We start from the raw sequence: 12207 nt of genomic DNA on the forward strand, positions 1-12207 counted from the left end.
AGCAGAGTTCGTCATTTCATTAGTTATGAGACAGACCCTATCCGGCTTAACCCCACCCCTATCTGAACAACAGGCCAATCGTTGTTAATGTGGCTGCTCAGCCCAGCCGGCAGGCAGAGCTGAGATTCAATACAATGTATTCGAGATCCCAGCTCTGGTTCCAGCGTGTGTTTTTACCGCTGCGCCACCTGAGCAACCTTTTATTAAGAATTTTAAAAAACAAATTACATCACTTTTCTACACAGTTACCTTCCCATTCATTGTTTTTCCAGCGTCGTACTAACTTTTTAATGCCATCAGCAAAAAATGTTTTTGGTTGAGCGCGTAGCAACTGATGCACTGCTGCTTTCACGTCATCATCACATGAACATCTTCTTCCCCTTAAAGCTTATTTGAGCGGTCCAAAACGGTGGAAATCAGATGGCACTAAATCTGGACTATAAACTCTCTCTCACTCTCTCAGACACGACCAATTACTATTCCTTTTCCACAGAAAATTTAAAAGTGCGGAAACTTATTGAAGATCCCCTGTAATATAGATAGCTAAATATGACCAGGTACTTTATTTATTTTTTGAATTTTCTATTTTCCCCCACTTTTTCTCCCCTAATCTAGTCGTGTACAATTACCCTGATTACGTCCTCTATACTGATTCGACCCTTCACCGCTGACCGAGGACGCCTCTCAACTGACATACGCCCCCTCCGGCACGTACAGTACAGACTGCATTTTTCACCTGCACGAGTCGAATTCATACACTTGACGGGCACTGTGTATCGAGGGCCACACCCCCATCAGCATTATTCCTCAGCCCTGTGCAGGCTCCATCAGTCAGCCGGCAGGGGCCGCAGTCGCACCAGTTATGAGGACCTATGATCCGACTCTTTTACCCTCTAACCCTGAACAACAGCCAATCGTTGTTCATGCTGCCGCCCAGCCCAGTCGGAAAGGCAGAGCTGAGATTCGAAACGATGTAATCGAAACCCCAACTCTGGTGCGCTAGCGTACTTTACCGCTGCGCCACCTGAGCGGCCGACCAGGTACTTTATTAATTTCAGTTCAGATCAATTAGCAAAACTAATGTGATTTAACTAAACCAAAGATAAACTAAGCATGCGCAAAGGGTGCGGACTTGTTTCTGTTGACTGGTCCATAAATTATCCATAGAAAATTATGATCTATTATTGAAGTGAAAGAGGTGTGGCACAGCAGTAAATTGTGCTGACCAGCTATCGCCAGGATCCAGTGTTCGAATCTACAGCAGTATATGCAGTCCAAGCTAAAGACCACTTTTGGTTCCTTTGAGGCCAAAGCAAAACAGTTTGGCAAAGTCAAGTATTACTTTACTGATAAATTATGTGGTTATATAACACCTATTCAATAAGATCAATGCTCATGCCAGCCAGTGCTAAATAGAATAATAACAATACTGAGACAGTTTTGGCTCATTGAACATATTTAGAATATTTACAGTACATACTTTCTTTAGCTGCTGCTCTTTGTGCACTCGGAAAGTTTTGATAGGCTCGGAGACTTGACTCCTGTAGCTGTCACAGCCACTGATCCGAGACTGGGTCACTTTCACTACCCCGTCCAGATACGCCCTCCATACTGTGCAAACATTCCTGCGAGCAGGCAAAACGTGAAAGTAGCTTTTTAAAGAAAACATTACACCAGTGAGGAAAAATCCTGAAGAGGAAGAAGGAACGCAAACTCTCAGGGAAAACATTCCAACACTCGACATGACTTTGCAGGTAAACTCAAAGAAACCTTATTTACCTGAAGTCCAGCTGATCTTCTGACTGGACCCCAGGCCATTCCCTCTTCAAATACTGAGAAGCCAATTTCTGCAGAGCCTGTGAAGAAGACATTTTTAAAATGGCATGAATTAGGAATTCATACGTACTGGCGCTGAACTGTATTATGTTCTATAAGTCCAATGATTTTGTATTTATCCATTTGTACTTATATCCATATATATCCATTTACAACATTTAAAAAGATTATTAATGAAAAATGTCAACATTTCAAAATATGGTACAGTGTTAAAAATGTGTGCACACTATTATCACAAAAAACAGGGATTCAGTCATATAATCCCACCCCTCCAACTAGATTTCAAGTTTTACCAACATTTTAATCTGGTCAGAGTTGCGGAGAGTCTGATCCCCCGAAAACACTGGGTTCAGTGCAGTTTGTCTAAATCACTAGACTGAATACTATACACTGATACTTGTTTCTACACTCACTGTCCATTTTATCAGCTCCACTTACCATATAGAAGCAATTTGTGGTTCTACAATTACTGACTGTAGTCCATCTGTTTCTCTGCATGCTTTGTTAGCCCCCTTTCATGCTGTTCTTCAATGGTCAGGACTCTCCCAGGACCAGGTATTATTTAGGTGGTGGATCATTCTCAGCACTGCAGTAACACTGACATGGTGGTGGTGTGTTAGTGTGTGTTGTGCTGGTATGAGTGGGTAAGACACAGCAATGTTGATGGAGTTTTCAAACACCTCACTGTCACTGCTAGACTGAGAATAGTCCACCAACCAAAAATATCCAGCCAACAGCGCTCTGTGGGCAGCATCCTGTGACCACTGATGAAGGTCTAGAAGATGACCAACTCAAACAGCAGCAAGAGATAAGTGACTGTCTCTGACTTTACATCTACAAGGTGGACCAACTAGGTAGGAGTGTCTAATAGAGTGGACACGTTATTTAGAAACCCGAGCAGTGCTGCTGTATCTTATCCACTCATACCAGCACAACACACACTAACACACCACCACCATGTCATTGTCACTGCAATGCTGAGAATGATCCACCACCTAAATAATACCTGCTCTGTAGTGGTCCTGGGAGAGTCCTGACCATTGAAGAACAGCATGAAAAGGGGCTAACAAAGCATGCAGAGAAACAGATGGACTACAGTCAGTAATTGTAGAACTACAAATTGCTTCTACATGGTAAGTGGAGCTGATAAAATGAACAGTGAGTGTAGAAACAAGGAGGTGGTTTTAAAGTTATGGCTAATCAGTGTACGATCCTAAAGGAAATATCAATCTCTATTTGGTTTGTTTGATTCATCAATAAAACACATTATTATTAAGCCTGTATGAACTGCAGTTTTTATCTTGAATAAACATTTCACATTATTATAATACATGCTGAGAGTAACACTGGAATGCAGTTTTAAACAGAAACAATGGTATTTAAAATAGTAAATAAAACACTTTATATATTTTTGGCCATGATATGCAAGTACATTTGTGTAAAAGAAGCTTTTTGAACACCTCCCAGCCCCTGAACAACATTAAAGCACTGGCAGAGAAACTGAAAGGGCTCAGCATGGCAAATAGCTTAAAAGTAAAAATAACATTGGGAGTGTTGTGAGAGCAATAATATTTTAGATTTATTCTCTGTGGTCGGTGAACCGTGAGGAGGTTGAGTAAAGGCAGAAGTCACTAAGGACATTCAGTCTATACATAAAAAATTTGCAGCACATGGGCGTCTGTGGCTAAGTAATACAAAGGCTGTGTTCTAGTTAAAATGATAATTAATGGTGCAATAGCTTTTATACATTCCAAAGTTTTATATATACATTCAACATATAAAATAACAAATAACATACTTACATACACCTCTACATGTCTGGGGGTAATTAATTATGGAAAGACCTTGCTTCATTTTTTCTGTTTCAAAGCAAGGGGCAGTGGCGGCTCCTGCCAAATCTCTCAGGGGGGGGGCAATTGTTGCGATGATGGCCAAGGTGACCCGTTCAATGGGTAAATTAAAGCTTAAATAATTAACATCGTAAGTCATCTGTCAGTTTGCCCTCACAAATAACTTTGAACATAGAGAGAGAACAGCTTTACCATTAATCATAAAATGAAGTAAAGCCTTCACACTAACAATTTAATTCAGTCTTCATCAGATAGCATTTTATTTTAGGTGCAGCAGATCCAGAATAAAGATCGGCATCGGGGCTGATGTGCAATGAATAAAGAAGTACAATTAAACAATTGGGGAGATACAATAAGTGCAATCACAATTCACAATTTAAAAATGACATGACTTACTTGTAATTTACTTGTAACTTATATGATTTCCCCCCCTTTGTAGATACTTGATGTTTACATTTGTTCTGGGTGGCCCTAATTCTTAAGTTGCTAATTTATCCTGATTACTACGACGACTGAATGGCATTTCCCTTAATGACACAGAGTTGCTCCGAACTGAGGTAATGGTAGTCATGGTGACGAGAACGCGAGCTGTTCCAATTATCGCTACACCAGGTTACGTGTGACGCAAGCACGTAAGTGCGAGCCCTCCCGGAACCCATTCAGATTGTATTGCAGTGCCTACAGTTAAAAAAAAAGAGCCTTAACATGAGTCTATGAGAGCGATCCGGGGCGATTTTCAGTCAGACTGAAATCGCCCAAAAAGGGGTGGTACTGTACAGAACACAACTCGACGCTGATTGGACTACGATATTCACAGGCAAGACAGTTTAACACTGGTTGAATATGATAGGAAAATTTCTTCCCTTTCGCCCTTTGGTGGTGCGTCGCCCGATTGCCCTAAGGAACGAGCCGCCCATGGCAAGGGGGCATAATTTATATACTCTGAACATTAAATGTGTGAAATGTTTCGTTTTCTTAAGTCCTGTGAAAACAGTTATTCTAACATTGGGAAGAGAAATTGGTCATTTTAATCGCACATTGAGTCTGCACAGCTGGCTACAGGACTCATGTTTCTCACGTAAGCTAGTTTTTATTAATAAATTTTATCTTTTTTGGAATCGTCCATCTTCCTTCTAGGTATGTTGGAATTCACAGTAACCTAGGCACACAGATTTTAGCAGACCACATGTTACACATTATGCATAAATACTGCACAAAATAACTTGGGGCCAAAACTATTGAAACTATGTAATTAAATGCAAACATTGTCAAAAAGTATGTTTCAATAACAGAAATAAAGTAAGATTAAACTTAGGACTACTAAACATTAGATAGTTTGTGTCTAAAACTGTGAACGTACATGAATGTCCCCTTTTTCTCCCTTGTAGCGCGTCCAATTGCCCGATTGTCATGCTTCCTCTCCACCAATGCCGATCCCTGCTCTAATTGAGGAGAACGAAGCTAACCCACGCCCCCTCCGACACGTGGGCAGCATGCCGTATGCATCTTATTTGTTGTTTAATTGCTGTTTGCTCCTTGTTTACTGCAGAGTTAGTTCATGCAATTTAATAATGTTTGGTTGTTTACTGGCCGACAACAAGAAATACTATAATAGAAGATAAATAAATAAATGACGTGTCGGACGTCGGGCGATCGTCCAGTATAAACTAACACGACCACGTACAACATCCAGTACAGAAATCACTCCCCATAATGTTTGTTTTTACAGATAGAGCAAATATCTGCACATCACATATACAAACACACGAGTCAGAACAACAGGAGACGCACCGCTACGTTATTATTACTTTCTCAACACTTAATGTGAAGTAAATACATGCATGTCAGCGCGTGCATGCGCTTGTGTTGGTTTTTAAAACGAATAACGACTCGTTTTCTTGTTTTTTAACTTTGGGATCTGAAGTGAAAAACGAATGAAGGTACACGGAGCTGGAACCTTTAGTCTGGACTTGTTTTCGGCGTTCTCTACAGAATACATTATTCTGCTGCTCATCTGACACTTTGAATTCGAACCGTCTCCAAATAATTCCAAAATTAGTCATTATTTTTCTTTTTAGTAAGCAGCTCCTCTTCGATAGCTTCTGTCATGTCTTTATCCGTCTCCATGCTATCGCTGCCTGCAGGAATTACTGGTGAAGCGGTGGGGCGGGGTGAGTTGTGTTCAGTGAGGGAGAGGGGCGGGGCAGGTGAACATGTGCAGAGACAAACTGGGAGAAGAGAAAGACGAACTGTCTGATGTAACTGGAGCGCAACATCTATATCGATATATGCGATATTGTCTTATCTTATATCGCGTATGAAAATATATCGATATTTTATAAAATCTCGATATATCGCCCAGCCCTACTGTAGATCATAATATTTTACTGGTAGGCTAAAAATGACAGTAGGTGTACAGTAGCACTGGAACCATCTTGGTTAAATTCCAAACTGACTGACCACTCTTAATTTGTCTTAATTATTATCTCAATAATAAACGCTTGGAAATAAAAAAAAAGCAAAGTATGGTGTTCCACAAGGGTCAGTACTGGGATCTCTACTGCTTCCACACCACATGCTACCATTAGGAAAAATTATTATTATTTATAAACATGACATTTCCACTGTTATGCAGACACGCTGTTACACGCACATGTTGTATGTATTAGTCAAATCCAAGAATATTCACACAGTAAGATTGAGGATTGTGTAAATGAAATAACAGACTGGATGTCATGTAACGTTCTCCTATTAAATTCAGATAAAACTGAGGTATTACTTGTCAGACTCAAGGCTTAATGCTTTCTCTGTAACACCCAGCTCAGTTGTAAAACAACTTGGGTGTCACAATAGACTAAGACCTCACCTTTGATGCCCACATTAGAAATATTACTAGAGCTGCTTTTTTTCATCCGAGTAATGTGTCTAAAATAAGAAATATACTTGATGTCAATCACGCTGAAAAACTGATCCAAATCTGATAATTATGAGTACAGGGGTCTCATGCCATGTTCTGCAGTGTTGACATTCAATTGTTTTTTTTTTTTGGTCCTGGAAGCTGTAAAATTGATTTGAAGCAATGTTTATAGTAAAAGTGCTATACAAATACATTTTACTAAGCTTTTTCACTTGACTATTATTTATGGCCAAAGCCCAGATCTCAGCGGAAGTGGACTAGTGTGATTTACCGCTCCGCTGCCCAAGCTCCCACTTTGAGATGAAATTAATATATGCAATACACTGAACTCAAAGGTAAAATAATCTATCTGAGAATTACATAAAACAGCTAATTAGCCTGAGCGTGTCCTAAAACTATACAATAAAATAAACTGCCAGACCAAGCGAAAGCCCTCAGACCTGGTAACGGCTGGTAGGCTGACAATAATTTGCCGGTATGAGAGAGTGAGGCCCGAAGGGATTCCACATAACTGCTGCAGTTAGTACCTGTGATGGCTAATCGATGGCACCGGCACAATAAAACGGGTGATAACGTGTGACTCTCCATGTGTGATACATACCCCCATTCGAACCCGCCTCGTGCAAGCTACTGCCCATGTGTGGAAGGGAGAAAGCAGTACAGACGAAAATACAAATGGGGTAATGGGATACAACTAAATTAAGAAGTAAATATAATAAAAAAGACCCTCAGACAAGAAGCATGTAAAAAACACAGAGACTGCAGTGTGCTTCCCTCTCCTAAAACAAAAGCAATAAAGAAACCACCATGCACTGATTAGCTTCCAGACTCAACTCATCCCTGAAGTCAGTGCCAAGACCGGACACCACAAGCTGGCATCACGAGGCCGTGCCAGGACTGTAGCAGCTCCCCGGTCTCAACTAAATAGGCTGTAAGAGTGTAGAGGATGCGAAAGAGAGGGTCTCCTTCAATCAGGGGCCATTCAGGACAGCCAGGTGGTGCATCTGGGGAATCTAATTCAGACCTAGACACACTGGGTCTTTTATGTGCTTCAGAATTAACAGAAAGGCTAAGACACCTGGATGCTGAATAAGAAAACTGAGAATCATACATGTACCACATATTAATGATCCAAAAGGCGTATTAGAAACATTCCCAATGACCTTACCTAATACATTAGATTCTTACCTAACTGTGTTAATTAATAAGGAATTTTTAATGTCTTGTAATGAAATGTGTGTTTTCACAAGAACAGAGGAAGAAATGAATAGGAGAGATTCATTCATTATCCTCTTTTCATATTAATTCTCTATTTTTTGCCATTTTGCCCCTTTCGTATGTCTCTCAACTAAACATTTAAACTCACTGTAGCAATCATAAGGACGTGACTCCCTATCCAGCTTTCTCACACCCAATAACCAACTGTCTCTGTTAAGTAGCTGACCAGGCCAATGGCACCAGTGAGAACTGAACTACTAGATGGCTACACCACCCGAGCGCAAATATCTCCCTTATACTGATTGTCGCAAAGGTTTGACTCAACCTGGCCAGGTGCCCACACAGGCATGATTGGCTTTGCCTTAGAGAGGGAGGTTCAATACATTGCCACTACACATTTGTTGTCTCTGCTGTCTGGTCGAGGTGTCTGCGCTGGTGATGGATGATCTGGAGCACTTAGCATGTCTCTCCAAACATAAAGCAGCTCAATGAGATTCCACCAATGTCTGGCGACAGCGTGTGTCAAGGGGCGCGTAATAGTCCAAGCCAACCTTAGCCAGTGTGGGGGGAGTGGGTTTTGGGTAGAAGTGACAAGATTGGAAGCAAATGGGGAGAAAGCTGTAAAGATTGATTTATACAGTGGGGGAAATAAGTATTTGATACCCTGCTGATTTTGTAAGTTTACCCCCTTACAAACACTTGAACAGTCTATAATTTTTATGGAAGGTTTATTTTAACAGAGAGAGACAGAATATCAACAAAAAATCCAGAAAAAAAACATTAAATAAAAGTTATAAATTAATTTGTATTTAATTAAGGGAAATAAGTATTTGATCCCCTACCAACCAGCAAGAATTCTGACCCCCACAGACCGGTTATGTGCCCATGAGGCACACAAATTAGTCCTGTCCCTGTATAAAAGACTCCTGTCACAGAATCAGTTTCTTCCGTTCAAATCTCTCGACCACCATGGGCAAGACCAAAGAGCTATCAAAGGACGTCAGGGACAAGATTGCAGACCTGCACAAGGCTGGAATGGGCTACAAGACCATCAGCAAGAAGCTTGGTGAGAAAGAGACCACTGTTGGTGCGATCATTCGAAAATGGAAGAAATACAAGATCGCAGTCAATCACCCTCACTCTGGAGCTCCATGCAAGATCTCACCTGGTGGGGTAAGAATGATTCTGAGAAAGGTGAGGTCAGTCCAGAATTACACGGGAGGAGCTTGTCAATGATCTCAGGGGAGCTGGGAGCACAGTCACCAAGAAAACCATTAGTAACACACTTCACCGTAATGGATTGAGATCCTGCAGTGCCCGCAAAGTCCCTCTGCTCAAGAAGGCTCATGTACAGGCCCGTCTGAAGTTTGCCAATGAACACCTGAATGTTTCAGAGAAAGCTTGGGAGAATGTGATATGGTCAGATGAGACCAAAATTGAGCTCTTTGGCATCAACTCCACTCGCCGTGTTTGGAGGCAAAGAAATGCCCGGTGGGGATGGTGTTCTTGGGGTCATATCCAGCATTTCTCTGCTCCCAGCTCCCTTGAGATCATTGACAAGCTCCTCCCGTGTAATTCTGGACTGACCTCACCTTTCTCAGAATCATTCTTACCCCACCAGGTGAGATCTTGCATGGAGTTCCAGAGTGAGGGTGATTGTGATCTTGTATTTCTTCCATTTTCGAATTATCGCACCAACAGTGGTCTCTTTCTCACCAAGCTTCTTGCTGATGGTCTTGTAGCCCATTCCAGCCTTGTGCAGGTCTACAATCTTGTCCCGGACGTCCTTTGATAGCTCTTTGGTCTTGCCCATGGTGGTCGAGAGATTTGAACGGAAGAAACTGATTCTGTGACTGGAGTCTTTTATACAGGGACAGGACTAATTTGTGTGCCTCATGGGCACATAACCGGTCTGTGGGGGTCAGAATTCTTGCTGGTTGGTAGGGGATCAAATACTTATTTCCCTTAATTAAATACAAATTAATTTATAACTTTTATTTAATGTTTTTTTTCTGGATTTTTTGTTGATGTTCTGTCTCTCTCTGTTAAAATAAACCTTCCATAAAAATTATAGACTGTTCAAGTCTTTGTAAGGGGGTAAACTTACAAAATCAGCAGGGGATCAAATACTTATTTCCCCCACTGTATAATGTTTGCATTAATTAAGTAAATGTTACATTTGTTTTTTTAGCTGCCGTTAGGCATTCTGTGTGTGTATGTGTGTATGTATGTATGAATGTGTGTGTGTGTGTGTAAAAAGGCTATCATTTGATTTTGATCTATAACCAATTAGATCCACCCAGCACTAAAGAGTCTTTTATTTAATTTTTTTTAACTTTCGCTTTCACCACTTAAGAGTCATAATGAGTCAGTTTCCTTGGAAACACTGGATGCAAGGCAGGAATACACCCCAGACAGGGAACCAATGCACTGCAGAGCTTCGCCAACCACCCCACCAGACATAGCCAATCATGTCTGTGTAGGTACCCAGACAGCCGACAGCACTTGCTGAGATTTAAACCCATGCTAATGTAATAGACTGTTGTGCCACCTGAGCGCCTCTAATGGATCTTAATGAGACGGATCATAAATGAGCACACTATCAGTATTATCAGTTCCATGTCATATCATTGGTTATCTGCATGTTGCTACATGGACTAGCCGAGCCATTGCAATAAAACAGTTTTGTGCTTGTCATGGTTCAAAGAGCACAGTTTAACAAGAGAGGCATGCTTTTGGATGAGCAAACACTGTGTGTGTGTGTGTGTGTGTGTGACTACATATGCACTTCAGAATTACACTATAACACTAAATGCACTATTACAACACTTAATTCATAACCATAAACATGATGAATGAAATGATTCTAATATACTATATGGCTATGTCAGCCCCTAATAAACTTGTAAACATGACTGCAGGAATTTCCTAACCTTGATACAAGTGTAGAAGCAAATACTCCAAAAAAATCTCTATAATATTGCATGACAAGGTGTTAATACAGGAGTTATTCCAATGCATTTGAACAAGTAGCAACAGAATGCATGAATCATCAGTGCAGACAATGTTTCCCCTGCTCCAGAGACTAATGACTATGTGATTTACACTATCATGGTCAGGAGTATTCACATGGCCACATAACCTCATTCCTGAAAACTGACATGAAAACTGGTTACATTATCTGGTTAACAAAGACCCCGGTCCCCATATCCTCCAAAAACGTCAGTGATATTTTTACCAAAATGTTCAGTGATGCTTTTTTTAAATATTATTTTATTTATGCATTTTCTCACCTTTTTCTCCCTTTTTAGCTTGTCCAATTGCATCATGCTTCCTCTCCACCAATGCCGATCCCTGCTCCGATTGAGGAGAACGAAGCTAACCCACGCCCCCTCCGACACGTGGGCAGCATGCCATATGCATCTTATCACCTACACTTTGACGAGTGCAGTGCAGCTCAGTGTTGTGTACGGAGAGACACACCCTGAGAGCACTCTTTTCTCATCTCTGTGCAGGCGCCATCAATCAGCCAGCAGAGGTCGTAATTGCACCAGTCATGAGAGAGAGAGAGACCCGATCCAGCTTAGTCCCGCCCATATCTGAACAACAGGCCAATCGTTGTTCATGTGGCCGCTCAGCCTAGCCGGCAGAGCTGAGATTCGATACGATGTATTCGAGATCCCAGCTCTGGTTCCAGCATGTGTTTTTACTGCTGCGCCACCTGAGCGGCCCTTCAGTGACACTTTTAAGCTACAGAATAATTAAAGACATCAACGATGGTACAATACTTAAGAATTTAGGGCCTACTGAAAACAAATACTAAGGATTTAAACAAACAAATAGGGTTTTTAAAAAGTAAAAGGCATAAAATTATAAAAGTATAAACAAAGTACCATTTATAATCACATGAAAAATTTAACATGTAAAAACGCAAACAAACAAATTACTCTCAAGACATCTTGACTTGTATAGGTTTTTATAGCAAGGCAAAAATAGACTTGCAACAACAAAAATGGGCCTAAACTCCCACCTCCCACACAATTTCTGGGTATAGTCATACAACACCATATAGAACCATCAGCCGTTAAAGTAAAAAGTCTACAGACACTGGACAAGGACACGTTTGTTTGTTTGATTGATTTATAACGCCATTTCAGCTGCTATGGCTGATATGAATAATAGGTTCAGATATTAAAAAGGACACATAAGGTTTCTGCTGCATCAAAAAAAAAATCATATCTGCAAGACTTTTCTGGACCAAAGTCTATTTAGTTCCAGAGTTTGGTACACTGATCCACCTAATAACAAAGGTCTTGGGTTTGCTTAGTGTAAGCTTTGGTACTGACCACACTGTGGCTGAATATGATCCGTTCACCCAGAGTGAAG

At 40.9% G+C, this 12207-nt stretch overlaps 1 protein-coding gene across 1 annotated transcript in view; it reads right to left on the minus strand.

Annotated features, from left to right (window-relative positions):
• si:ch211-176g13.8 (F-BAR and double SH3 domains protein 2) overlaps positions 1–12207 on the minus strand; it is a 76598-nt gene that overhangs the window by 41529 nt on the left and 22862 nt on the right. Inside the window, exons 4-5 of the mRNA XM_063013732.1 lie at positions 1780–1856; positions 1481–1625 (exon numbers count right to left, since the gene is read on the minus strand). Of these exons, the coding sequence (XP_062869802.1) occupies positions 1481–1625; positions 1780–1856 (222 nt within the window). The remainder of the gene's footprint in view (positions 1–1480; positions 1626–1779; positions 1857–12207) is intronic.

Source organism: Trichomycterus rosablanca, chromosome 18 (assembly GCF_030014385.1).
Source record: "Trichomycterus rosablanca isolate fTriRos1 chromosome 18, fTriRos1.hap1, whole genome shotgun sequence".
NCBI classification, from domain to species: domain Eukaryota; kingdom Metazoa; phylum Chordata; class Actinopteri; order Siluriformes; family Trichomycteridae; genus Trichomycterus; species Trichomycterus rosablanca.